The sequence below is a fragment of the Taeniopygia guttata genome, chromosome 5 (assembly GCF_048771995.1).
Source record: "Taeniopygia guttata chromosome 5, bTaeGut7.mat, whole genome shotgun sequence".
In the NCBI taxonomy this organism is placed as follows: Eukaryota; Metazoa; Chordata; class Aves; order Passeriformes; family Estrildidae; genus Taeniopygia; species Taeniopygia guttata.
In genome coordinates this window covers 20,580,755-20,608,609 of record NC_133030.1, presented here as the reverse complement: position 1 = coordinate 20,608,609, position 27,855 = coordinate 20,580,755, and the positions used below count along the sequence as shown (strand labels likewise).

Genomic DNA, 27,855 nt, shown 5'->3' with positions numbered 1-27,855 from the left:
GCTGACCGCTGTGTTAAACCATCCAGCGTGGAGCAGGGCCAGCGCGGAGCCAGCTGAGCGCACGGCGGGCAGAGGATGCGCTGCTGCAGCGGGTGAAGCGCTCCCCTGCAGCCCAGGCCCTCGCTCCAGAGGTGCCATCCTCCGAGTCTTTACAGGAACGGCGAGACCGCCCGGCTCACAGGATGGTTACTACTGCCCTGGCAAGGCCCTGGGCCCAGGGGCTTTGCTACAGCGCTGGTGGGTTTGCCCTCAGCCTCCGCTCCCCCTCCAGCTCCAAACAAGTTAGTGGCTCAGCCCTTAATCTCTGGGATGAAATGTCCTGCCGACACGGCCGGTGCTGTCCCCGGGAGAGCTCCCGCTTATCCCAGCCCTGCAGCTCTTCCCTTTGTTCCTAGCTGGCTTCCAGTCCCCGCGGCGGTGCCAGAGCCACGATGTGTGCAGTGACAGGGAAGCGCATTCGTGGATGGCGGGAGAGCGTCACGGGCTGCCCTCCGTGCCAGTGCCGCTGTGCTGCGCCCACGGACTCGGGGAGGAATCCAAACCGGGGAACATGTCCCCAGTCTTACCCCCGGAGGCTGGCAAACCCCGCATGGACTAAGTTGCAAATAAGAAGCTGCCTCTGTGCAGCGCGGGCCTCGCCGTTTCCAGCACGAGGCATTGCGTGCTCACCGGCTGGGACATCACCAGCGGCTTCGCCCCGGTCCCTCCCGCTTCGCCCCTCTTTCAGGCCTCGAGCAGGCAGACAGCAGCAAGGCTGGCGCGGGTTTTGTCCCGCTCTGTGTTCTCTGGAAAAGGACCTTGTTTTCTCCCCGGTATCCGCCCGATTTCTGACAATGCCCTGAGTGTCTGCGAGGACACGCACGTTAGCTCTGGGTCACGTCCGCCTGCAAGCAGAGCCTGGGCTGCGCTCCCCTTGCCGGCGGCCAGCCGAGGACAGTCCGGGCAGAGCCCCACGGCGATGGAACAGCGCGAAACCAGCCCTTCCTCCTCTACGTGCGTGCGCTCACCCAGCGCCACGGGAACATTTGGGTCGGGCCCAGCCGAGAGTAGTTAGAGGGGGAAAAAAACCGCAGCGGTCTGCGAGAGGTACTGAGCACTGATCCGCGTCCTCACGGACCGCACGGGCCGGACCGGGCTGCGCGAGGATGCTCCCAGCCCCGAGAGGCGGAGCGGAACGGAGCGGAACGGAGCGTCCCGCGAGCGCAGCCCCGCAGCACGGCGGCCTTTGCGCCCCGCTTCCCCCCGCAAAGCTTGGAGACTCCGGCGGAGGGATGCCGGTCATCCCCGCCAACCCTGTGTCCATGGAGCAACCGGAAGCGGCCGGAGCGGGACCGGCGCTGCCCGCGGGGACCGAGCGCGCTCCTCCCGCGGCCCCGCAGTGGTACAGCCCGCGCGCCCCTCCGCAATGGTTCATCCCCGCGGCGCTTTGCGAATGGTTCGCCCCGCCCCCCCCGCCGCGGGCGCGGTGGTTCCGCCCGTGACCCGCCAGTGTTTCCGCAGCGCTTCCGGGGCCGCGGGAAGCGGCAGCGCCGGACCGGACCGGGCCGGGCCGGGCCGCGGTGTGAGCGCGGGGCTGCTCCGGACCGCCATGTGAGCGCGGGGCTGCTCTCGGTGAGTGCCGCGGCGGGCAGGCCTGCGCGGGCGGGTGGGGGCCGGGTATGGGAATTGGCGGAGTGGCCGACCCCCGCCCCGGCGGGGAACTGCCCCGGTCTCTCCTTTAGTGTCGCTCCTGTAAACAACAACAGCGACGACAGCGTGTTTGTTGCGTTGTTTCCCGGCGGGAGGCGCCCCCGCGGGAGGGCAGCCCCCGGTCGGGCTGTCCCCGGGTGCTCCGCGGATTCCCATGGGATGCAGAAGGGCCGGTCGGGCTCAGGAGCCATCCAGCTGCCCTTGCTGCGGCAAAGACCGAAAGAAATGTACCAAGCGCATGTATAAATACAGTTAGGGTGCTAAACAAACCTCCGAATGGGTCCGGCTGTTGTGTCCGCGCCTCTGCCTTTCCCCCGTCCCTTTCTCCCTGTTCCCACCCTTCCCGCTGCTCCTGGTGCTCACACGGCTGTCGGAGCAGTTTCAGCTGTTTCAGCCGACAAGTGCAAATGAGGAGATGCCTGCAAGTTGTTTTTGTTTGTTTTAATCGTGTATTAGCTTATCACAAGGCCACGTTTAGTCTTAAAAACTTTGCCTTCAGGGACCTGTGCTTACGGAGAGGTTCTGAGTTGTGTCACGGGTGCCTGCCCTAAGCCACCGCACGTTTGGTGCCAGTGGGGTGGGTGGGATTTTTGTAGTTTCATTTGCTGTTCTTCCTGCGGGTTGTTCCCATGTACTGTGTTTCAGGGGTGTCTTTTGTCTTCTTTCCTTTCCTGTAGGTCGATGGGTCTTTCTCCATAGGGCTGTGCACAGAATGTACAAGTGTGTGACCTTTTGTTTGAGTTTTCTTGTTTGTTTGGGTTTGTTGGATTTTGTTGTGGTTTTTTCTTTTCCCACAGTCATTCCCACGAACAGCAGGGGAAGCTGTAGCTAAAGATGGGACTGGTGTGAAAGGCTGATGCTGGAAGGGAACTCGCCAGCAAGGGTGACTCTTCCTAAGGAAAGAAGCCTGTTAAGAAAGAGGACGTGCAGAGTGGGAGAGTAGTTAATTTGCAGCTGAAAGCACGGGTAGTGGCTGCAAGGAATTGGAGGCTGGGAATTCCGTAGAGCTTGCCTGCTGCTTTGAATATAGAGGTACAAAATGCTTAGCTTCTCCTCTGGGTAAGATGCTGTACTTTCAAAATGCTTTTAGAAAGCCTGTGTGTTGCTTTGTTTGCATTACAAACTCCCTAAAGAGTGCAGTGTCAGCTCCTGGGGAAGCTTTGGTGGGCAGTTTTCATCCTGGAATTCAGGGTGGCTAAATTTAGGGCAGGGCTAGGTTGGGTGGCAGATAAGCACTTCCTTACCTACTTTAGGATTAATTTTCTGTGACTTGTCTTTTAGGTTCTTATGTGCTTCCACTTAAATTGTTGCACAGGCAGTTCTGATTAGTGGTATTTTTTTTTTTTGGTAATTTAAACAGGGATCTAAATCTAGATGTAGGGGACTTTTTTTAAAGTTCCTTGTGCATGCTAGATTGGCAGTGCACAACTCTGGGCTGTAGGAGTGTCTTGTTAATAAGAATTATTTCCTTGCCAAGTTGTCTTAATTTACCTTTGGAATGTGGTGATGGCAGATAGTAGTCACACCATAACCAGATTTTTTCCAACTGGGTGCAACAATGATTTTGACAGCTCTTTCTTTTGTTGAACGTAGCATATGAAATTGGAAACAAAGTTAAATGATTTCTGATGTGTGAAATTGCTGAATTATTTAGTTGATTGGGGGAAAAAAACCCCAAAACCAAGAAAAAACACAACAAAAACCCCTCCCCCAACAAACCAATAAAGTAGATGTGCCAGTGAGAACTGAAAGCCCATATGTTTGAAAATTTAGTAGGTTTAAATCATGTTACAAGTGGTCTTTAGAACATGTTGGCTTACTAGTGGCCCATGTAATTAGATCAGCATTCAAAACCACCTGTGAGAAAATTCTGTCAGAAACTTGTCTTCACCTGTGAATAATCCTGAGTCTTACCCAAGCAGGTGAAAGTAAATGCTGTCTGTAGTAGCTCTTCTGTTTCTAAAAAATGTGGAAATTATATAAGAAGTTGGTGGAGTAGGAGATGGGCTGGTGTTAGGAGGGAAAGTGCCGGTGGCTGGGAGAGGCACTCGCTGTTGTAGCAGCTCTGGGCTTGGTGTCGGGGGAGGTGGAGCTCCAGTGTCCTTTGCAGGCTGTGCCTCCTCCTGATGGCTGGGAACCTGCACTTGCCTTCTCACTGGAACATACTCAAAGTACATTAAAATACTGATCTGTGGTAATGTATAAGGACTTCAGTTCAAAAGCTAAATGTTTGCTGAAGTGCTTTTGTTTGATAAACGTTTGTTCTGGAGGAAGCCCTTAATCTTCTCTGTTGTTGAAGTGAACAGAAAGCCCTGTTGCTAATACAGCGTGAAGAAGGTATTTGTAATTGCTTTTTGACTGTACTATTAAAGTGACTTAAGGCATCTTTGTGTAAAAATGTAATCTGTCTTAGTGGCAAAGCCTGGGCTTACAGCACGTCCTGCAGCAGAGCCTGTGCTGCCCTAGGGACACAGCACTGCAAGCAAACCTGACTGGGCCTTACTGAGGCTGAGTCTTGGGGAAGGAAACCTAAAGCGGCGAAAAGCGCTGGTGCGAGTAAAGTGATCGAACACCTGCCGTGCACTCGTTGCTTCTGTGGTTTGATGTTTGTTTAGGGTATAAAAATTCTGATATGGTAAGTGCTGGAGAAAACAGGGCTTTTGTACCAGTGGGTGAACTCTCTGAAGTGTATCATGCATGTGTTTGTGTTTCATAGTGGCCATTTGTTTGAAATGTCTCCCATAAATAAACCCAACAACTTGGAAATGTTGCTTCTTGTTCTGAAAAAAAAAGGACCCCTGCGTATAAGGTGTATAGTCAACCATTATTTCCTTTTTTTTTTTTAAGAACAGATGCCCAGTTTGGAAAAGGTTGTTTGCAAAGTAATATTTGTGATGTGCTTAGAAATCTCAAATTCACTTCGTCTCTTCATTGCTTGGTTTCTTCTTGTCATTTTCCAGCTAGCCACAAAACAGATTTTTTTTACTGACAGGATTTGAAGACTTGATTGTTTGCTGCAATACCAGATTTTCTTTAACTCGGAGTTTTGCCTCTGAGCAAAGTACAAGCTTGCATTTGCAGCATGGTTATGTCAGTTTAGATTGTCAAGTCACAAGTGCTGATTTGTTCGCCTCTGTGCCTAAAGGATAGCTTTCCATGGGGTGGCAAGGCAAAAATAACACAGGTAGTTGTTTTATTCCACTACAGTGAAGAAGTGCATGCTGTTTGGAAATGTAGCTAGGTGTATGTTGGTCAGAACTGTGGCTTGTGGGAACCACTTTTTGAAACAACGATCTTTTCTGCCCTGTGCATATTGCTTTGCTGTAAGGAAGACTGGAGAGCAGGGAAACAAAGGTAATGGCAATAGTGAAGTAAAGGCTTATCTGTGTTTTTTACTTGCCGTGGCTGTGGCTGGCCTTGGTGATCCTCAGTGGCTCAGGAGTGCCGTGGCTGGCTGGGTGTGGCACTGACAGGTCAGCAGGAGCCCACTCTGTTCCCACAAGGTGCCCATGGAGAAGTAGCCCAGGTTCTGCACAGCATCCAAACACACGGATGGAACACGTGCCTGCCACTGCTCTGCTGGGGGATTGGTGTTGCCAGGCCTTCCCTTTTTGTGTCCTGCCTGTCACGTCACCACAAATTTTGCATTGCTGTATCTAACTGAGCTTTTGGGAGGATATTGTATAATTGAGTTTCAGTTTAAATAATGCATACACACACACTGCCGCAACTTGAAAAATTCTGAGTGTTTCTTCGTATTTTTTCAGTTGCATCATGGAGTGACTGGCTTTTTGACGAGTCTGTGTATTTTCAGCCAACATAAATTGGTTTTAAGAGTTTTTAAAATATTCATGTTAACAGCCACAAATTTAGCTAAAAATGTAAACCTGTCTTTAGGCAAGATTCTTACTGAAATTAGGAGAAATCTTTACAGGAGCTTAGTTGTGCTGAAGCTCGGTCTTCTTTCTGTTGAGTTTGTTGGTTTTTTTCCCTGAGCACTGAAGACTCCATTTGTAGTTTGGTCTAGTTTAGTAGAACCTACATTTTTAAGGCTCTCTGGTGCAGAGCTGTGTTGTGTGTCTTAAAGAGGGAGTGTGCAAATGTATGGATTAAGAGCACTTGAATAAAACATAGTGTTTTGTTCCAAAAGATCTTTTAATATGCAAAATGTGTAATGGGGAGCAGGGAGAGTGGGAGAAGAGCACCTGATTGAAACTTCTTTACCACTCTTGTAAAAGAATCCTTTTTTATTTCATATCGAGATATGACACCCAGCTTTAAGTGTCTGTTAATTATATATTTTCATTACTTGCTTCTAGAAGCTTGCCAGGGGTCTGTCTGCCTTAATGCTTTGTAGCATCATGTGTTAAAAGCTCTGATTTAAATGTCATTATGAATTTGGATCATGCAACATCTCCCAGTATCTGTCAGTTTTACTGCCAGTCTGTGCTGATGCACAGCAATTAATGTGATTACATTAATATGCACTAAATCAGGTCTTATCGTTTCCATGGAATAATGGTTGTGGGGTCTTCAGCTTCTCTATTTCATGACGGAACTGTGCAAAGGCTTTTTTTTTTTTTTTTTAATAGAGGACCTAAACTACATAATCTTTATTTTTCTTTTCAGTCAGACAAGATGGAGTATTTTGATTTAAAACACATATTGTCATCCTGTTAGGCTTTGTTCAAAGGGCCTCTGGTCTCTTTTTTTGCAGTGAATTGCTGGTACATGAGATGGTTTTAGTGTTTGTAGGTTTTCTATTGCTATTTTCAGTGGAGAGTTCTGGTTGCACCTTTTGCTGTCATCCAGGAGCCCGAGATAAAGCTGAATCTCTCACCTGCACCGATTTTCACAAGCAGCTGGTTTCATCCAGCTCAGCAGGGCTGCGAAACCTCACGGTTTCAGGGCTGTAGCCCACCTGAACTGAGGCTGGGAAGATGCTCAGTGGTGTAGGAGAGCCGTGTCCCCTCTCACACTCAGGTGTCTGCTGTGCCTGCCCGGTGCCTGCCCTGCCGCCGTGGGTGCTGCGCTGCCTCCTGCCTCGGCCGCCCTGCGGGGACTCCCATGTCCCGCCATGGACGATGACAGCCAGGATGAGCTGATCAACAAGAGCGCTGCTCTGGGCAAGGGCAAGAAGCAGTGTCCCGTGCTCCTCAGCGAAACAGGTAAGCGTGCACCTTTCTGCTGCCAGGTTTCAGATTTACCCTCAGAAGGCTGGTAAAGATGTATTTGTGGCCATTTGTCACCTTTTCTCTGACTATTTCTTGTTTTGCTTCGCTTTATTGCTTGTGTGTGTATCAGACCGCTGTCATGCTTCCCTGGAGCTGCCCTGCCAATGGGCAGCTTTGATACCACTGTGGAAATCTGGGAGTTCACTTCATCCATAGTGGCCTTATTAGGGCTCTGGTACCTGTTCTGCCTGTCGGTCTGCATCAAATAGATATTTTCTCTTCTCTTTTTAAGAAAGCAATGGTGGAAATAGCTGGGATTCAGAAGATGATACTGGTAGTGAAGAGGAAGATAATGATACTGAGGAAGAGGGAGGTGGGGAGGACAAGGAAGACAGTGAAGATGAAGAAACAGAAGGTAAGGTCTGTTCATGTGCCTTAGCAGGTATTTTTTAATAACTGAGGAAGAGCAAGATGAAAGCTATTCCTCCAGCAACTAACAATGAAATGTAAATCCACAGATGCTGCTCTGTCAGGCTGATGCCAAAATCCTACAGTAATAAGCAAACAAGCAACAGTGCCCAATTTCTAAACTTTTAAAGCATTTGCATGTTTAAAGACTACCTGCTACTCAAAGTAGTGGAATTGTAGTCAGCAGGAGTGAACTCTGCCCCAGCATGAGGAGGGAAAAAAGTCAAAGTTGCAGCAATGGCTCATGCCATTTTTCAGTTATGAAGAGCATGTTTATTAGTTGGCTTTGTCATGGGGCTCTAAAGTGAATGCTGCGATGGAGAATTCTGGAAATAAATTATTATTGCTGTAATACCTAGGGAGGATGGAAGAGGACTAATTTTTCTTTGAAAAAGGAGTGTGAATATTATTTGAATTTGTTCATTTTACCAAAAACATACTCTGGAGAATCATGTACTGCTGAAGCTGCTATGCTCAAATTAATATTTGGATAGACAAAAATAGATATTATCAGATCTAAAGCTTGTTGAGAAGGCAAGAGCACAGTTTTCCAGGTTACTAGTTAAACTGATTTAAATACAGACAAAAAAAAATTATGCCAGGTGGCAAAAAGCTTTATTAATCCATCATTATCTGTTTTGTCCAGACAGGAGAATTCAGTAGAAAAGACAAAGGTCTCATTCTTATTAAAAAAAAAAAAAAAAAACGCAGCCCAACAGCAACCATCCCCCGTCCTCCCTCCAAGTGATTAGGGTTTTAGGTACTTTTTGTTGCTTCTTGAAAATACCAGCTCAATTCACAGGTTTTAGGCAAAGGCTAACACATCTTTGTATTTTGTACTAAAAATACCTTTCAACAATGTGTGCTGAATGTTTAATTTTACTCGAAATCAAGCTTCTTTAAGCAGTCTCTAAGGCACTTAGATCCTTTGGCTCACAAAATCATGTTTTACTGGTGAAATCCTTAATTTGCTGTTCTGCAGTAGAGTGTGTTGCTGCTGCCTTTCCTCTGGAACATATCTTTAAAAAAATCAAACAAAAAAAAGTTGGGTACATGGTAACTTTATTATAACTTTTATTTTTTAACTTCATTGTTTAGTGCTAGCCTGGCATATCCTAACTGTCTTGTTTAGATAATCTTTTGCTTTTCTGGTGTCTGTCCTTTTAATCTCTTGCAAGACTACTTACATTATCAGGCTTTATTTTTCCCCAGAGTGATCCATTGCTTTTTAGAGAAGGGATTTAGGAAGCAAGAAAACAGCAAAAATGATTGCCGTAAACTGAGGAGACTGTTCTTGACCCCTGCAGCCACATAAAATAAGCTTACTTGGAATTTTTTGTGAACTGGAACCCTGTCCTGCCCACCCCCTCTGCCCCCACTGCTGAAGCCCTGCAGAACACACAAGCTGTTTTTTATCTCTCACTTAAGATTGCGAAGATGATGAGGAGGAGGGAGAAGAGGAGGAAGAAAATGAGGCCACTATGGAACGAATGACTGGTTCTTTGAAATCGGAGTCACACTTGAATGGAGTGAGCATCTCCTCTGATGAGGATGGTGAAAACTGCCCCATTTGCCTCAACACATTTAGGGATCAGGCTGTTGGGACTCCTGAGAACTGCTCCCATTACTTCTGCTTGGACTGCATCGTGGAGTGGTCTAAGGTGAGCTGTTTTGTCTGTGGTGTCCTGTGGCCTTCTGGTGTGCTCTGCTCTATCCCCTGTGATCATGCTGTTGTGCTGTAATGCGAACAAAACACTGTAATATTGGTATTTGCTTTCTTAAGCTTTTTTAAACAGACTTGGGTTACTGCTCTGTTTGGCAAGATTCATATTTGAAGTTTGGATCTGTTTTTCTTGTACCCATCGTGATTAGTTCTGTCTGCAAGCTGTAAGGTCACAAGAAAGTGTGTTTATAGGCATCTACATTTCTTTTGTTTTTTCAAGTTGAGATACTAATTTTTCTCTATGCTTGGATATATTTATATTTCTCTGTATATCTGTCTTTGTGTTTTCTTGAGTTCTGTATTGTGACCGTTTCATTGGGATCTCTTTCAATCCTGAACATCTAAGCATAGAAAAGGTGTAAAAGAATACTGATAATCAGCAGCTTGCTCTGAATTTAGTTTTCAGTCAGAGTTCCTTGCCACCTATCTAGCTCCTATGGTCATAATTCAGGGTGAGAATTACAACAAAACTTACAGTGCGTGCAGCAGTAGCAGTGGTGATTAATTTTTGTAAAAAGCAAATAAATCGCTCTTACTGAATCTATTTGTAAACCATTTCTAGTTGCTCATTTGTCCAAAGGAAAGGAAATGACTTAAAACACGAGCACTATTTCAAGGCAATGTGTGGAAGAACTTTGATGTTGCTTTGGCAATTGAATAATAATTAAATTGTTTCAGTAAAATAAATGCTTCTCTAAAAATGCATGTTTAATAGAACATGTTGTTTGTAAAACAGGTAAGTCAGTTTTAAGTACTTAAAATGTCAAGATCAATAGCTGTTAAAATGACTACTACATTAATTTAATGCTTATTACATTAATAATTTAAGATTACTTTTTAAGAATTGAATAAAGTGATGCACTTATTAACTGTATTGGGAAACTTTTATTTTTCCTAGAATGCAAACTCCTGTCCAGTGGATCGAATCCTCTTTAATTACATTAACATTCGGGCACGTTTTGGTGGTAAAATCTTAAAAAAGGTAAGCCTTTTACTGTAGCAAACAACCAGGCCATTTGGCACAACAATGTTATTCAAGAGTTTACCCTTCTAGGGTGTTTATAATACTTGCTATCTGAATGAATTTTTTTTTTTCTTATTTTGAATTTGCCTTTTAAGGAGCTGTGACAATTTTTCTTCCTCCTTCAGCTTACTTCCTGCGATCTTGTGTTGTGGCATCATTTGTGGTGGCAGAAAAGGGGTGTTTTTTGCCATTATACAAAACTGCCTGTTTTGTATAATGGACATTTGACTGAAAACTGTTCTGCATGGATAAGCCTGTCTGCATGTGGAGAGTGCCCTCCATTCTCCAAATGCTGTTATAGGATGAATAGGAATAATCATGATCTCTTCCTTATGTCCTGCTGCCAGCAATGCTGTGTAGCAGTTGGGTCTGTAAGGGGAGAGAGGCACAAGGCAGTGGGAGAACCCTGAAAGGCACTGGTTGAGTGTGCCAGTAGTTGCTCACAAAAGAACATTAAAGAGTTGTCATTTATCTTAATTGATATCAGAAAAGTGCTGGTTTCCAGGGGACATTTAGGGGTTTGATGCTTTGTTTTCATAAATTGATGGTTTATTATTGTTTACATTTTACAGAAGTGAGAGTTAACATTGAGGTAATACGGGAGGCAGCAAAATTTGCTCTCTTCTTTAATCTCGTTTTTGGCATCTTTTTGTTTGTTTGACTACTTTTCATCTTATTTTTGGAATTTTTTTTTTGCCTATTCTTAAAATGCAGTTTTCTATAGTCATTGGTGCATGACAGTGGACAAGTTAAGTAGATGTTGTCAGGCATTTGGTCGTGCCCTAGGTGTGTTGAAAGAACTAAGTGAAGGTTCTGGTGTGTAACAGCCATTTGGGTTCCTTCACTTTTATATTTTGCTGCAGGTACTACCATTAGCATGATGGTGGGTTTTAAAAAATGCCACGTTCTGCACAAACTGAATCCCTGTTTTATTTAGATTCCTGTTGAGAACACGAAAACTCAGGGCACTGATGGAGAGGATGACCCAACCTTCTGTGAGGTGTGTGGCAGAAGTGACCGTGAGGATCGCCTGCTGCTCTGTGATGGCTGTGATGCAGGGTAAGAGGCTGAAATGAATGGAGCACCTGCATGATTGCACATGGCCAGAGTTTGGTCCACAGGCACTGTCTGGTATGCAGGCTGCCCCTTGCTTCTCTCTTCATGTGGCCAGCCATGTATCCATGTGTTCTAGTGTAGACATCCATCCCTGTGATGTGATGGATCCTTTTCTGGTCATTTAGCAATGTATGTGTGGAGAGTCCTGCACCCATCAAGGCTGCAGGGCACCAAAACAGGTGACCACACCTTCAAGTGATAAAGGTATTTGTGCTCATCCGTGCAACAGCTGGGTGTGTGAAGGGTAGAACCTTAAATCCTTTTTGTCTCCTTGAGGAGAGGATGCATGACTTGTCCCAAGTGACTGGGTATTAGTGCTGGGCGGGAGAAGTGCTTAAGATTCATGAAATGTTCAGGATTTTCTTTACAGCCACAGCTCTTAAATTATTCTCTTACTCTTGCTTACTTCTGTTTCTGCCCCCTCTTTGATTAATAAAATGAATGTTTAAGTAGAGTCATGAATATACTTGAACACAACTTTGGCCCTATGGTTTTCTGCTAGAATTTAAAGCCCTTGGGCTGTTTAATCAGTCTTCCAGCATTGTCAGTTTGAAGATGTCAAAAGTTACCCACTGAACAAAAAGAGATGCTAGCAATGAGTATGTAAATTAACTTCTCAAAAATTACTCCTAGCAAGCTAACTAGACATCTGATAAGGCTAGTTTTTCCTTTGTGTTTTGTGTCCATACATATTGATACACTATCCGTACACACATATACACTGATTCATCTTCTGGGAAAAAGACAAAATCAGGAACACTAAAGATTGTTAAGAGTGTCATCAGAACACTGAGTTTAAAATATTAAGCCAAAACTGTGTTTCATAGATCTTACCTGAAGTCTCATATTTAAGTTCTTTCTGAATTTCCATCGGCCTGTCTCAATTCAGGGTATTGCTTCAAATTTTACTTTGTGATCTCCCAACAGTTACTGCAATTTTTAAAATATGTTATTTCTAGTTTGATACGGTTGTTTGATTTTTGTTTCCTTTTCCTAAAGTAAGTTCTTTATATATGCTTGATTTCTAGAGTTAGCACTTCCTGATAGAAGAGCTTGCAGTCTTTACTAGCTCTCCATGGCTGAGACTAACTCTAGAAAAATGTAGAATATTTGCTTCAAATGCTCATAAGTACTGTTAATACTGTGCTGGTTCTCAGGAAGCTGGTGTTGTTTCCTGGTTGCCTGTCTTCTCAACACCTCTGTACTTCTCTTGCCACCATCAGTTTTGGCTCTGCCCATTTCTTGCAGCTTGGGTTCAAATGGCAAGTGATTCACCACACAGTGAGGAGAAAATGCTCAGTTTTCTGAGACTTTTTTGAGCCTAAAGTGATGATAATACCATCTAGAACTGAAGCCACTTGTAGAGCTATCAGGTAGCATCATTTCTCTGCAGATTGGTAGAAGTGGATACATGAACCATAGTTTCAGGCTTAAGAAAATTATATAGCACTGGACAGAGATAAAATGCTGTCTTCCCTTGGTAAGGAGCATATTGTTTGATTTTCCTTTTTTATTTTTCTCAAGGTATCACATGGAATGCCTTAATCCTCCTCTGAGTGAAGTCCCTGTAGATGAATGGTTCTGCCCCGCCTGTGCCCCCATGGGTGCCAATGGTGCTGCAGGTAAGGGTTTCTTGGTAGCCAGTCAAAGTAAATATTTTTCTCCCAAGTTAGATAATGTGAATCATGTGGTGTTCTGAAGACATGTTTAACCTCCTGGCTTTATCTGTTTCAAATAAGTGTTTTGATAAGCATTCTCTCTTGAACCTTAAGATTAGACTTGAACTCGTGACTGGTGAGAGGATCTTGTTTATGAAGATTTTCATGTGCTGTTACAACCTGTGGATCTGCTTATTGTAAGCATCCTTTAACCTTTCCAAGGCAATCCCAGCACCGTAGTGTGACTGCACTGTGTTACATTGGAAAGAATTTATTAGTGTCCTGACTTCAGATTGCCAAGGTAGCAGCAATTTCTGTTACCTAGAAAAGTGTTACACTGTGTGACAGTCTGAAGCAGTGGTGTCTGTGCACATTTCCTTTCGAGAGGGTAATGGCTGCCTGCGGAAGTGATGGGTTTAAGAAAGAGAATGCTGATTTTTTGTTTTGTCTGAAATTCTTTAAATTATTTCATCTGTAGAAAGACAAGTAACCTCAGCCTATTCTCGTTCAAGATGCAGATCACGTCAGTGAGGAGGAGGTGGCTGCCCTGATGGCTGATGTTGTCCCCACCACCAGTAGGCTCCGTCCTCACGTCCGAACCCGGGCCATAGCCAGGACTCGGCAGAGCGAGCGCGTCCGCGCCACGGTGAACAGGAACCGCATAACAACAGCGCAGCAAATCCGGGTATGCAGGGGGATTTCTCAGGGAGCCTCTGCAAGAACCCCGGGGAAGAGTTACTGAAATAAGCCCCCATTTCAGTAGCTCTGCTGTCTGTGTTGACTCTCCATAGCACAGTAGTTAGGAGTTGTGGAGCTCTTTTAATCTGAGATGTTCAACATGTGCAAATGGAGTACAGCACATGACCAAGATGCTGTATTTTGGAAGGCTGTAGCAACTTCCTTTCTTAACCTGCATTTTTATCACCCCCTGCTGTGAGCAAAATTATTTTTTATTCCTAGTTGCTATTAATACAAAGTTTGTACACCACTTCTGGTTTTTTAGCATGTTTGACAGTTGTTTCTTTTCCTTTGCCCTCCTTCCTCCTTGCCCATAGCAGTAGAACATGTTGAGTGCCTTCAGCCCAATTGAAGAGAAAAATTTTGTATATTTAAAGTTTCTGTGTTTGTGAAAATCAGTCCCTTGTTAGAAGAGGAAAAAAAACAGATGTTAGTGTCCTCAGTAATGTGGCCACGTGAGTATAAACATATTAGCAGTACTAGAGAGTCTCTGCAGGACAGTATCCTAAATACACAGGGTTCCTGCCTTACTGTATTAAGTATAGTTTGAGATAGCTGTGATGAATGAGGATCCAGCTCACCTTAAGTTTTTATCACATTTTCCATTGATTTAAGGACTTCCCCAAATGTTTTAGCAGTTGTTAAATTCATTATGTCCTCCATAATGGAGATGATCTTATTTGACTGCCAAACCCCACTTTCTCTAAACTCAGATGTTTCAATTTTAACTTCAGAAGCATTAATAAAATAGGAGAAGTTGATAAATTATTTGATTCATTGTTGTTAGCAATTACAGCTGAGTAGTCAGGGCTATATGTTGAAAAAAAAAAAAAAGAGGAAAGTGTTTATGTGAAAGACTCTGCAAGGTAACTGGTGTTATTTTTCTTTCTTTCCCTACTTGTTTTAGAAGTAGTGTGGAGTCATCTCCTGTGGGTGAGAGGGGTGGTGCCAGGGGACTTTACTATTCCATGGTAGTGTAATCTTGGGAACCCAGCACTTTCCATTCAAGAGCTGTTCCTAGCTCCACTTCTCAGTGTGCAGGGATGATTACAACCTATACATAAAGACACTGTTATTTATTGCCTTTGTCTGTGAACAAAAGTGCATCTTATTTTGGCTCGTACCTTGAGTTGACTGAAGTGTACTTCCACTGGTTGAGGGAGTGTGAGTTGTCCTCCAAGCACAGTGAGAAGCTGGGGGCATGCATGTAATTCTGAAGGAGGCTGAAGGACAAGGTCCTTAACATGCCAGTCAGTAGATTTAAAAAGTGACATAATTGTTTAACTGGTAGCTTGGTGATGTCAGGGTTTTCCTCATTTGAATCTCAAATCCATTTTTATCAAATGCTTTTATAAGACAATGTTGCTGAGCTTTAGGTACCTGTATGCTATAACTTCTAATCCTCCCCACAGCACGTGCCAGGATACCTCATGTCCTCTCTTCTGGATGAAACAATTGAGGCAGTCGTAGCAGGCCTGAACACAGCCGTCTACCAGCGTCCTCTGGCACCACGGGCTCCTACCAGGCAGAAGAGGAAAACTGGTAAGGACATCAGGCACGTTAGGGGAGCCTGGATCCTACAAAATATATCAGCTGTGGGCTGCCACACCTGCACAGCTGTGGAGGTATCCCACGTGCATTTTCTTCTTTCCCTCTACCACCTCTGCCCAGAAGCGTCGTGAAGGTTTTTAACTGAACCCTGATGATGTCATTTTTTCTGCTGTGCTGTTGGTGGCATGCTCTATGTCTCTTTGAGCTACTTTGTGTGTGTTGGGGGGATGAGAAGGGGAGTACAGTGTAAAATACAGTGCCAGCACTTAGCCAGATCACTGGTTTTTGTCCCATCAGGAAGGCGGAAGAAAGTAGGAGGCAAAAAAAGAACTCAGAAAAAATCTGCTGCTGGGAAGAAGAGTTCAGGGGCACAGCTGAAGAGACACAAGCGTGTGACAAAGAAGAGAAGGGGAAAAAAGATAAGAGTAAGATCACATGTGAGTGAGTTTCTGCCAGTCAGTGTCTGCTTGTTTCAGCCTTCTGTAAAAGACTATAACATGGGACTCAGCTGGAAGAAATGCCACCTTTCAATCACAGCAGGCACCTTTTTTTTCTGGTGGGAGTCTGTGCAGGATGTGTCCAGGGTACTCCAGAAAGATGCTGTATGTGGAAATGAATTGCAACTTCCAGACAGGCTTGCTGGCTGTGCTGACATCCTGTTACCTGGACAGTAGGGATCAGATTGTAAAGCATGTCCTGCAGGCTTTGTGTCCTGCCTTGCCATTGATCTGTAGTGTTTACTTGGTACTGGTGCAAGCTCAGTTAAAATTGCCAGCACCTATTCTTTGTAATAGGCTGTGGGTGTTTGTGGCTGTGTTGTTGCAAACCCAGCTTATCAGCTGTAAGAGGTCTCAAAATCCCTTTCAGTTGTGGGTAGTGTTCTCTTGTAAATACTTTGCAGAGTACTCTGCACCAGCTTGATTCTTTTTGTCAGCTACTTTAATTAGAGTCTGCATCTTGGAGCCAGAACTCCAGCATTTAATAAGGGGCCAACAATTTTGAATTGACATTATTAAAGATTTTTAGAAGCCTAATTTATCTGGTCACTTATATCTGATACGTGCAGCCTGTGTTTGAAGTGACATACGGGCCATAGTTACAAGTTTCATAAATGTTTTAAAACAAACATAGACAATAAATGCACACTACTGGTGCTGCTGATGGTAGTAAACTAATGACTGTACTCAGTGTAAGTGAATAATTTGGGGCTTTAAACACAAATTTACCTGCCCTAACATAAAAATAACCCAATCTCTTTGTCTGTGCAGGGAAAAAATGAGGCTACTGCTCGCTCCCGTATTGCAAGAACCCTTGGTCTCAGTAAACCTGTGCGTGGGGCCTCACTTCCTTCCATGTACAAACCAGCAGAGCCCTCGCTTGGGCTGATGAGAGCAGATATTGGTGCAGCTTCTCTCTCTGTGTTTGGAGATCCCTATGAGTTGGATCCTTATGAAAGGTGAGAGATCTCTGGATTGTAATCAAGCACCTGGTAATTTAACAGCTGTTGGGTTCTTTGTGCATACGGCTCCATGCAGAGTCTCACACCTGAAGGCAGCTTTGGGTACACAACCCATGATAATACATAATAGCCTGTTCCTTCTTTCCTTCTGGGCTGAGTTGCTAAACTTGTAAGGAATCGGCCTCCTCATAAAGTGTTTTTCTGAAATAATCAGCCTCCTGTAAACTTTCAGTAAGATCTGTGGGATTCTTGAAAGATTAGAATCTGAAGGAGTCTGGTCTTAATCCATTGCTTTTTATTTATTTATTTTAAGTGAAGACAGCTGACATATTTGGTATAGAGTAAACACAAAATTAAATGGACCTCTGGAATCTTCTATGTTTCTCCTTTTCTTATCTTCACTTTTCTAGACACTTCAAATTCAGGTGAAATCTTACTATGCTATAGTTCATGTCACTCATAAACTTTGAATTTTTGGGGAGGGGGCATCTGAAATTATTGTTGGTGAAATTTAGTTTTCCACCGAATACTTCTTTTTGATCCTTTCATAAAAGAAAATTGTCCATTTAACATTTTAGATATGAAAACATACACTTGAGTCTCTGCTGTTTGAATCAAGCCGTTCTATTTAGGCAAAACAGAAAATAAGTATATTGCACCAATATTTTTAAAGTATCGTAAAAAAACATACGATGCTCTCTAACTGTATCTGTTGTAGAGGTATCATCTCTTTTATGTGAAAAACATTTCAGACAATTTCAGGGTTCATGTTTTATCACAGTAATGAAGATGTTCCAGCAAATCCAGATTCGCCACTGAGTGCCAAAAGGAGAGTTCTCTCCCAGTCGGCACTGAGGTCTCACCGTCCTGTAGCTAGACCCATTTCTGTGGGACTTCCCAGGTAAAAGTCCATTGCTATTTTATTATTCTTAGTTGTATAATTGACCCTAATAGAATAATAAACCTAGTGATCCTCTTTGTGTAACCCTTTTCTTACCCTGTCTTCTAAAGAGTGCATATATGTGTGTACATGCATGCCTGCACAGCGTAGATAAATAACCATATCAATTTGTGTAAGAATTCTTTTTATGTTGAGCACTTGCACTCTTTCATCACACCTTTAACGTTTCCACTGAAATTTAAAATTGGTGTTTCCACCCTAATCTGACTCTTCTTACTTTCTGTTTTGTGACTATTTATTAACCCCATTAGTATGTTTTAAATTCCAGTGTCATTAACCTTTAAAAAACCACTTGCTTCTTCGAGAGGCCTGGGGAATCTAATTGCATATCCTGAGGAGGTGAGGGCTGTACCCACCTCACCCAGTTGTGCTGCTGTTTGTTTGAGTTCAGAAAATTGAGGAGAAGCTTTGCTTGATCCTGCAGTTTAAGAGTTGCTTTGCTATGTGTGCATTGCCAGGGAGCCCTGGCTACCCCCCACTGACAGCCACAGTGAATTTTCAGGGCTGAGGGGTAGGACACAGGGGATTGGGAGCATGATGAGAAGAAAGGGATGAAGAGAGTCACTGAGGCAGGTACCAGTAGAGTCACAGAAAACTGCAAGGCTGAGGGAGCTGAAGAGAAATTAAGGGAGCTCAGCTTAATTGGTTAAAGATGTGAAAGGGTTACATAGCTGTCCTCTAATGCATCTGACTCGTGGTGAAGGTTGGTTTCTCAGGATCAAGGAAGTTTATTTCTATGATAGCTTGGATTATTTATGTACCTTTCCCATTTCAATCCTGAAGGGAGCCTTTCAGGAAGCTTTCCATGTCCTCAGAGTTATTTGAGTAGCATATTGATTAGAAGATAGAACTGTTTAGCTGATACTCAATTTCTAAAGGCTCCATTGGTCTGGGCTACACTGAGTTTCCTGGTCTGGTCTTAGAAGCTGATTCCTTTAGTGTTCCCATTTTTTCTCTCTGTTGTATGTTATTACAGGTGTTTTAGTGTACATTATGTGAATAAAGTTTCCTTTGTTGTCATACAGAAATGAAATCTAACTCCCTCAAAGAGCTGGGTCCCTTTGGAAGTTTGTTTTTTAGCAAACTCAAACAAAACAACCCCCTAAATCCCATCAACACAAAAGCAAAGAGAGAGAAACTGAAACACCCAACGCCAGAAACACCTTATCAGTCTGTATTTCAAGAACTGAGCAAAGCATAAGGGAGAATGTGCTGTCCCATATGTGGAGCATTGCAGCTGTTTTTCAGTGTAATTTCTCTATGCCATGCTCTTAGCTAACCCTACCAATGGCACCTTGTGGTTAAACGCTGGTTCAAGCTCTGTCATTTTTTAGATAGAAGGCCTGAGGAATACATTTGTGCTTGTGATTTAGGTGGTGCAAGAGAGGCAGCTAGGATAGAAATATCTCTGAAGTGGTAATCAGTGGTTTATCCTCCAAAAATGCATTTAAAATGCACTGGAAATTTAGTCTTGATATACAGCACAGTGAGCACCAGCATTTGCTAACCAAAAGTCTCAGGTAGGATTACTTTCTTATCTTGTGTTATTCCTGTGGGAAGTCAGTAAAAGCTACACCTTCTGTTTGTCAGAGAAGGATGGGTACTGAATGACTCTGGTGAAACCAAAACTACAAGTGAACTTCCCTGGCTGATCTCTCTTTATGCCCTTGACTTTGGTTTCTTTTTAATGTAATATGTGTGTATAGAACAAGTGCTGTAAGAGTAAAGGAAATGTAACCCCTCTGAAACATGCAGAAGCAGTGTGCCTGCCTTGAGTCCTGATCAAGAAGCAGAAGCTGCTCCTGTGCCTGATCTGTTGGGAAGTATCCTGTCTGGACAGAGCCTTCTCATGATGAGCAGTTCAGATGTGGTCATCAATAGAGATGGTTCACTGACAGCAAAAAAGGAAGGTAAGGGCTTGGCACCCTCATAGTGTTATTTGCCTCTTTGTTTCTTCCACATCTGCCCTGATCCTACAGGCTGCATAGCTTTGAGCTTAGGGATACTGTTATTGAGCCTTGGAATATATAGGATAGATTCAGTAGCTGCCAACAGTAGTCGATTTTATAAGATGGATGTTCTGAAATAGTGTTGCTTGTCTGTGTTAAAATGCAGACCTGAGATGATTCTGGAGGATTTTAGTTTTAGTACATAGTTGTCTTCTTTCAAAAGAACTGCACGGTGATTTCATGCCTTGCTTTGTTATAAAATATGTAAGACTGGATAGGCCAGAATTAGCTTAGTACCCAGTTTTTCTGTCATGTGTCATGCATTGCTGCCATGCCTGTGATCTGTACTTTAGTTTGACAAAAAGCAGGATGAAACTAGAAAACAATCTGATGAAATTGAAACTTAGAGCTTTATTCTTAAAATAAGTACCTCTCACGTCCTCTGCTGTAGTCATTTCTGTCAATCCAGAACAGAATAATTTCTTTCCTCAACGTTAGTGTTTACCTCAAAGATGTGGTTGTCTGGCACTAAACTGAGTGTCTGGCTAAAAGAACTATTGGACTTCCCTATTGCTGTGTGGCGTGTCTGCAAACCACAGTGGAACTTAAAATAATTAGCTTGGTATTTCTGTTAACATTGGCAGAAAATGTCCAGCTATATCCTGAAAAGCGGAATTGTCTGTTTGTGTCCCATAGCTCCATTTCACAGAAAATCAGCCAGTGACTCGAGTGTGGAGGATGGTTCAGGGCATAACACCCACCCAAGTACAGCGCTCTCAGGGACCACAGCAAGCAGCTCCATGGCCAGACCTTCTGTTTCCTCGGGACTGAATACTCGCTCCAGACCCTTGTTCTCATCATCTCCACCCTCACTGAGCAGGAGCGAGTCTGCAGCAAGCCCTGCACAGACTGTACCAGAAAAGGCAGCTGTAAAATCAGAATATTCAATGACACCCAGGTCTGTCCAGACTCAGAATACAGCAACTTTGAGCAGGCATGGCTCAAAGTTAGATGAAATACCCAGATTTAATGGAAAATCTAAAAACTTTGTACCCACTGATTCGTCTTCAAAGCTGGGCTGTAACTTGAATTCTGGCTCAAAAGCTGTAACTGTAAGGCAGCCAGTAAAACCACCTTCCCAGAGAATTGACATCTTTGAGCTTCCCAGGATACCAAAGATTAAAAAAGAAACCAGCAGCAAGCAGGTGGAGCCAGAACCTGCAGGAAGCCAAAGCTGTAATATCCCCAGCTCCTGTATAACCCAGCTGACTGGCAAGGAGAGCACTAATCAGCCAGGAAAGGGTAGCAGGGTGGAAAGTCAGAAGTCAAATTCCAAGGAGCCACAGCAACAGACACGTCCAAGTGGGGTGTCTTTCTCCACCCATCCCAGCGGCTCTAGTGGTTCATCGCTGCTGGGCACTTCAAGGGGCAAAGGCTCTTTTGAGAGTTTTAAAATCAATATTCCTGGGAACACAGGACATCCCAGCAGGCTGTCTAACCCAGGATTTTGTAATACCTTCCGCCCTGTGGACGATGAAGTGCAGCAGAAGGAAAGTCCTGCACCACTTTTCTCAGTAAAGAAGAAGCAGGTTAAAAGTGAAATCTATGATCCCTTTGAGCCAACAGGATCAGACTCGAGTTCAGCAAACAGCAGTCCTGAAAGGCTTGGCTCAGGGATCCCACTAACTAATATCACCAGGACTATTTCCATTGAAAATCCCAAAGTTCAAATATTTCAAACTGTCCGTCGTTTCACCCCTTACAGGGTAGAAAATATATTTGGATCTGGGACTGATTCTGATGTGCCATCTAGTAACACAGAGTCTCGTGATGATGTCGCAGTAGCAAGCAGGGTTGTAGAACAGATCTCTGATACAGAAGAGCGAGAGAAGGATGAGGAAGATGTCCTAAGCAGTCCTTGCACTTCATCTGCCGTTAAAGAAATTTCTAATACAAAATGTTTAAAGGAGGAAAGCAGAGAAGGACCTAATGTGTTCTTTAATGCTGAGGAATTGATTAGACCTAGTATTAATGTGAAAATAGAACCAGATAGTCCCTCAAAGAGTGATGAGCAGCAAAATGTCCAAAAGGTAGAACAAGCAGAGAAGCGATCACGTTCTAGATCCTGTTCAAACTCCAGCTCCCGAAGCAAGAAGAAGATGAAAAGGAAAAAAGCACTTGTCAAAGAGCATAAGAGATCACGTTCAGAGTCAAGAGATAGAGCACACTCAAGGGACCGAAGCTCCAGATCTACCTCTTGGTCAGGTGGGGAAGAGCACAGCAAAACACACACATTAAAATCCAAGAGCAAGAGGTCTTCTACTGACCGTTCTAGCAGTCACGAACGATCTAAAAAAAAGAAAACAAAGGATAAAGCAAAGGATAAAAAGACAAAAACTTCTTGGTCTAGGGACAAAAGGAAATCTAGGTCACGTTCAGGTAGTCCTGGAAGTACTTCTGATTTTTATGAAAACAGGAAAAAGAAAAGACGGTCTCGCTCAAGATCAAGGCGGAGGGACCGCTCCCGGTCAAACAGTGCTGAGAGGACTAAAAGGCGGAAGCACAGGAGGGACAAAAGCTACGAGAGGTATGATAAAGAAAGTAGTTTGAAGTCAAGGGACAGAAAGAGATCGAGATCCAGATCTCGGGAGAGGAGAAAGTGGAGATCTCGGTCTCGGTCTGCATCTCAATCTTGGGAGCACAAAAGTAGCAAATCAAAGGAAAAAAGAGTGCGATCCCGATCACGTTCCAAAGAAAGGAAACACAGATCAAAAGAGACCTTGCTTCCTCCTGCACCAGAAAAGGATCAAAAGCTTCCAGCTGAAAATGTGACCAAGTGTCTGGAGCAACCCCATTCTCTGAAACAAGAGCCAAAAGAGGAGCTAGTACTGGAAGGGCTTTCCATAACCATCCAACCAAATGTCAATCTTGAGGAAATACAGACTGAGACCCCAGTTCACCTGAGAGAGGTCCAAGAAACGATAAAGGTAGAGCCCATCTGTCAGGAAGTGAGCAGAGAAACTGCATTCCCTGCGCCAGAGATAACGAATATTTGTGTCCCACTTGGCGATCTGGATTCTTTTGCTGAAACAGACTTAATGAATAGTACTGATGCAGCAGTGCTCAGTAGCTGTAGCAATACGAACCTAGAGATTACAGTTAAAATAGAAAATACTGCGTTATGTCCATCTCTGATGGAACAACCCCCAAAGAAGGAAGTTATCATGCACGTTCCAGCTGAAGCTGCACCAATCCAAAGCTCATCCAAAAGCAAAGTCGCAGATTGTGTGAGGGAGGTTAAGGAGGAGTGCCTTGTCTCAAATGAAAACATTAGCAATTTCACTAAGCCTGAACTGGAAGTGGTACCTCAGGGTCCTGCCTTGAAATCAAAAGCACCAGTGAAAAGAGTTACCTGGAATCTTCAAGAGGAGGAAAGTGGTACATTGTCTGCTGGAAAAGCTCCAAGTAAGTCTCCTTTGGAAAATAAACAGCAGTTGAAATTGGCTGTATAAGGCTAAGGGTTTTGGGGCCTGGCCAAACGTGGTTGTAGTGTAAGAGCTCTGTCATCTGAGCTGGGATGATGCTGTGGTTTGCAGTCCTGAGAGCTGGCATTTTGCACTGGTTGGAATCACGAGGTGAATTGTGTTAATGAATTGGAGAGGACGTGCTGTCAGCACAGCTCAGCCAGTGGCAGCTTATTCACTCATGAAGCGCGCACAACAACCCCTTCTCTGAGCTGGCAGCCCATGTCCCACCCTTTCTGCACTTAACTAGAATGCTTGCTTTGCCTTCAGAATTTATAAATGTTTCTCAAAATCAAGGAGCATGACAAGTCTCTGTAGCTCACTTCTGTGAATGCTGCTAAACCGAAGCTGCCAGAAACAGTTTGCCTTGGGAACCTGTGCTGTTTGTGTTGACAGAGTTGCCTGTGTTGTTCTTGTTGGTAACTAAATCCAGTAGAAAGCAATTGCTCAAGGGGATGAGAAGTTCTCTGTTATCAGAAGCTTTAAAATACGAATGCTAAAAAAATCCTTTTATAGCTAGTTCTGATGTTTTATTTTAATTCTTAAAATAGAATTGGGTTTGAATCTTTGACCGGTTATTTTGTTCTTAAGACGTTTTCTTTTCCTTCTCTTGGGATACCTAGGGATGCCGTTTTACAAACTGCAGCGAGCAAAAGAAGGGGCCTGGAAAGCAGAGGACTTGAACCAAACATTAAATCAGGTGCAGTTAAATGAGCCTCCTCCAACCAATTATATGATTCCCGAGCCTATGTTTCCTGATCTAGATTCCTTTCAGGTTGGTTCCTATTCCAGCCCCCAAGTATCATGGAAGGCATCCCATCCCATCTGTGCCCTTGTTGTGCAACACCCTCCTTTCATGGCAGTTTGCCTTCCTCTGCGTGTGGTACATTTCATGTAGCCTATACACCTCAGCAATCCTCCGATCATTTAATCTCTCAGGTGCTCCTTAAAATTGAAGAAACATATTATCTTTTAATTCTGTTATGTACCTGCAGCTTCTGCTTTCATCAGGAGCTTGCAGAAAGATGGTGCTGCCTGAGAAGCTGTGAGCTTCTTCCTGACTGTGATCAGGCTGTAAATGTTGGCTTGGTAGCCTTGGTCTGAGCCATCAGTCTGTGCTGTCCAGCGGTTAAAAGGGGATTGGGACTGGTGGTGGATAAAGGTGCTCTGAAGATCCTGCTCTGATGCTGTGTGTTGTCAGTACAAGCGTTGACGGGGCGCTGTCTGTTTCACAGGTGTACTGTCACAACATCCCCCTGGCGCCAGCTCTGCCCTCCAGCCTGCCCCCCTACGCCCCAGTGAGCCAGCCCACGGTTCAGTTCATCATGCAGGGCAGTCTTCCAGCTCTGGGCTGCGTGGCAGGACAGAGCCTCACCCCAGAGCTGGGCAGCCTGGCTACAGCATCCGAGCCAGGGATCCAAGCTGCTTCTGTTGGAAGTGCGGAGGAAAAGATCAAAGCACCCAAACCTCCAGCGGATAAAACAAAAAATGAGGAAGTGAGTGACTGCATAAAATTGAAGGGCTGTTTATTTGAACTTTTTCATTTGGGGGATTTTTTAACTTTCTGTACTGTATTTTCCCAGCCCTGCTGGTTTTAGTGACTGACTGTGCTAACCCAGGAGCAGCAGGCAATCCTCTCTTTGAATTAATTTGGGATTTATTTCATTTGAGGGTTCTACTTTCTATTGGTTCATCACAATAGGACAGAGAGGTATTAAAACATCTGAAATACATTCTTAAACTTCTGAAACTTTCTTGCATGAAGGGATTTCCAGAAATCACAATGTCCAAGTTTCTCTAAACACCTGGTTTTCTCATTTCCCCTCCAGCTTTGAAATTAATGTCAATTCTCATAACAATCCTAATGATAGGTAGAACTGTATTTTGTTCTTTATTAGCACTGAAAATGCAAAGATAGTAAAACACTTTGGAGATGTTTTAATGCAAGTCCCTTGCTGCTGAGTTTTGGGTTTGCTGCACAGACCATCTGCTCTAGGCACAGTGGATGCTAACACAAGAATGAAAACAACTTAGCCCATTATTTTGCTTCATACCATAAAACCAAACAGATGCATTTCCCACTGGGCCTCTATTTATGAGCAACAGTTTTTATAAACTTGTTTTGGTGGCACCTGAAATCATTACTTCATAGGCAGCTCTGCGATTTTCAGATTGTCTTTAGAGGTATCTGAAGACTCATATTCACAGTTGTGGTTTGATGCTTTTAGAACCTGATACCTTTTGTTGGATGTGTGTTTACTTCAGAGCTGTTGGAAGGAAAGGAGACCAAAATCAGGAAGTGCATGTTGTACTCACTTGCTTAAAACACATTCTTTAAGATACAGAATAAATGTTACATAAAGCAAGGGCAAACTGATATTTGTTCCAAGACATTAATTGACAGTAAAGGAGATCACTTTGAGGTCATTACTTGGGTTGTTGAAATTGTGAAATGATAATTTTCTTTGTTTGAGCGTTTCTAAGAAAAAAGATTCAGAAACCATTCCCAGCACGAGACAGCACAAGGTAATGAAGTTCTCTTTCCTGTGCAGTACATGAAGAAGCTTCACATGCAAGAAAGGGCTGTGGAAGAAGTGAAACTTGCCATCAAACCTTTTTACCAGAAGAGGGAGATTACAAAGGAGGAGTACAAGAGCATCCTTCGGAAAGCAGTGCAAAAGGTGAGGGCCCAGTGAAAGGAGGTGGAGAGGAGGATCTGGGCAGTTCATTACACAAGTGGCAGTACTTTGGATTGCACTTGCCATTTCAGCAATGACATGCCATAACTAGCAGGTCTTTGGACCCTGACTCATACTCTGCAGTCCTATGGTGAAGCAGTAGTTGCTTTAAGCTGGACTCTTTGGTGCCATTGATGAGAGCTGTCTCCTCCTGTTCCTTTTATGAGGTCATGTTTTTCAGTGGACAAGAACCCTGCTAAGCTTCAGCTAAGTGAGCTGAAATGTTACATGGTATCTGCCCTGGGTGAGAATGGTCAAATCCCCCTCACTAGGACCGTCAGCCACAATTCTAGCTGTTCCTGATAAAGTGAGAAAATACTTTGTGCATTAGGTCCTTGAGCATCTGCAGTGTCCCTGAGCCTTGGAAGAGGGCCTTGCAATTTTGCTGATTCTCAAATCTTAGTGTGAGTAGATCATGGCTACGAAAGACACAGTCAGCAAGTAAATGTCTCGTGAGGGGAAGTAATGCTCCCATGGTCAAGGCAGCTAACTGAGAGAACTCAGAGAACTGTAATTTCTCCCTGCTCTATTCCTGCTATCACTGAGAAATTCCATCATAAATAAAAATCCCCAAGGTAATGGCTGCAATTTCACATCTTCTGTGTGACCCATATGTTTGCAAGAGAGCTGAATGGTGCTAGTTGCTACTGAAGTCATTCTGGACTCTTCTCTGAAGAGAGATAGTAACTTGTGTAGGGTCTGTTCTTTCTCCCCTGTCTCAAAATGTGTTCTCAAAACTGCCAAATTCTTTTAATCTGAGCACTGCTTCCTCAAAAACATCTCAAAACTGGGATATTGGTGCTTCCTTGGTTACCACGTGTTGTGTAAAACTGGATGGATGGGTGGAAATCCTGTGGTAAAAATGAGTAATTTTGCTTTGAGATGCCTCTGGCTTCAGTTGGTGCTCTGAGATAAGCTCTGGGCCATTCCTGGAATGCTTGAAGGAAATACTGCTCTTGTCTTTGTTTTCTGCTTTATGTACCCTGCTATGAGCCTTGGGGGTCTGTGCAGGAGTTGCCTCCCCTGGACAGCTTAGGGCCTCTCTGCCACTTGCATAGCTGCTGTCATTGACCAAGTGCCCTTTCTGTTCCCCTGCAGATCTGCCACAGCAAAAGTGGAGAGATCAACCCTATGAAGGTGGCTAACCTGGTGAAGGCATATGTGGAAAAATACAAGCATATGAGGAAACATAAGAAAACTGATGGTGAAGACACACGTGAAGTGGAAAACTGAGAGCAAGCCACAGCCAGCATGACTTGGATTGAACTTGTCCTAGCTGTGGACACTGTGGGAATAACAGACCTGTAGTTGCATCCCATTGTAAGCAGATTGCAGAAAAACAAGATAATAGACTTTATCTATGGAACCTTCTCTTGAATTGTTTCCATATGGGAATGAATTTAGGATTTTTTTGGATTACCTACAGCTGTAGAACTAAACAACAATCAAATGCCTCAGACCAGCAGAGTAATTCGAGGGGAAACACAGAAGAGATTCATGTTTGGAACTCCCGGATTGCTGCAGTTTTCAGGGTTACTTGATCACATTTTTGGGCTGTGCACTTGTCTTCTAAAGTTTGAAACTGGACACCACTTTTCATACAGTATATTGAGAACTGTATACTGTTTCCCTTGTGTTTATTTATCTAAATATGGATTGTCTTTAGAAATTTCTGATTTAATACTTGAAATGTTGTATTTTTAGCCCTTTGGATGGTGGGCGAAGCTTTACTCGCTCTGGCATTTGGGGATTGCAGAAATGAGCTAACCTTTATAAACTGACTTCAGAAACACTGCTCATTTACATTCTGTTGGAAGTACCTTGCTAGTGAAAAAAATTTATTTGGGGGTGGGAGATTGTGTTGCACTTGTGTAAATAATGTACTGATGGCTGGTTTTGTGTCTGCCTTTCAGGAAAAAAAAGAAACAAAAAGCAAGCATTGTCAATTTTCCATAACAAGCCGGAAGGATAAGGTTGAACTGATGTACAAAGCAGAAATGTGACAGAGTTTATAAAGTTATTTTGAATGGTTTTTGTCCTGTAGCAGCTGTCATTTGTTTGTCTTGCATCTGTCTCTTGGCCT

At 43.8% G+C, this 27,855-nt stretch overlaps 1 protein-coding gene across 3 annotated transcripts; it reads left to right on the top strand.

Annotated features, from left to right (window-relative positions):
• The first annotated feature begins 1,460 nt into the window (after positions 1–1,460).
• PHRF1 (PHD and ring finger domains 1) lies at positions 1,461–27,815 on the top strand. 3 transcript variants are annotated; one of them, XM_030274034.4, is made up of 18 exons: positions 1,461–1,611; positions 6,673–6,857; positions 7,156–7,278; positions 8,760–8,992; positions 9,953–10,036; positions 11,016–11,137; positions 12,719–12,816; positions 13,365–13,537; positions 15,003–15,132; positions 15,439–15,566; positions 16,410–16,597; positions 17,382–17,501; positions 19,317–19,471; positions 20,207–22,975; positions 23,658–23,809; positions 24,270–24,530; positions 25,587–25,715; positions 26,871–27,815. In XM_030274034.4, the coding sequence occupies exons 2-18, from the start codon at positions 6,767–6,769 to the stop codon at positions 27,003–27,005; spliced, it is 5,091 nt and encodes a 1,696-aa protein (XP_030129894.4). In that variant the 5' UTR covers positions 1,461–1,611; positions 6,673–6,766; the 3' UTR covers positions 27,006–27,815. The 3 variants fall into 3 exon arrangements, with proteins under 3 accessions (XP_030129894.4, XP_012429715.5, XP_030129893.4); XM_012574261.5 differs by having other exon boundaries at positions 15,439–15,578; positions 23,658–23,734; XM_030274033.4 differs by having other exon boundaries at positions 15,439–15,578.
• Positions 27,816–27,855: the final 40 nt, after the last annotated feature.

Bases quoted from the DNA above. Each gene is read 5' to 3' on its own strand.
- PHRF1 (XM_030274033.4), top strand. From the start codon at position 6,767: ATGGACGATGACAGCCAGGATGAGCTGATCAACAAGAGCGCTGCTCTG. The intron at 12,817-13,364 runs GTAAGGGTTTCT...TTCTCGTTCAAG, and splicing joins GGGTGCCAATGGTGCTGCAG to ATGCAGATCACGTCAGTGAG. The intron at 24,531-25,586 runs GTGAGTGACTGC...TTTCCTGTGCAG, and splicing joins ATAAAACAAAAAATGAGGAA to TACATGAAGAAGCTTCACAT.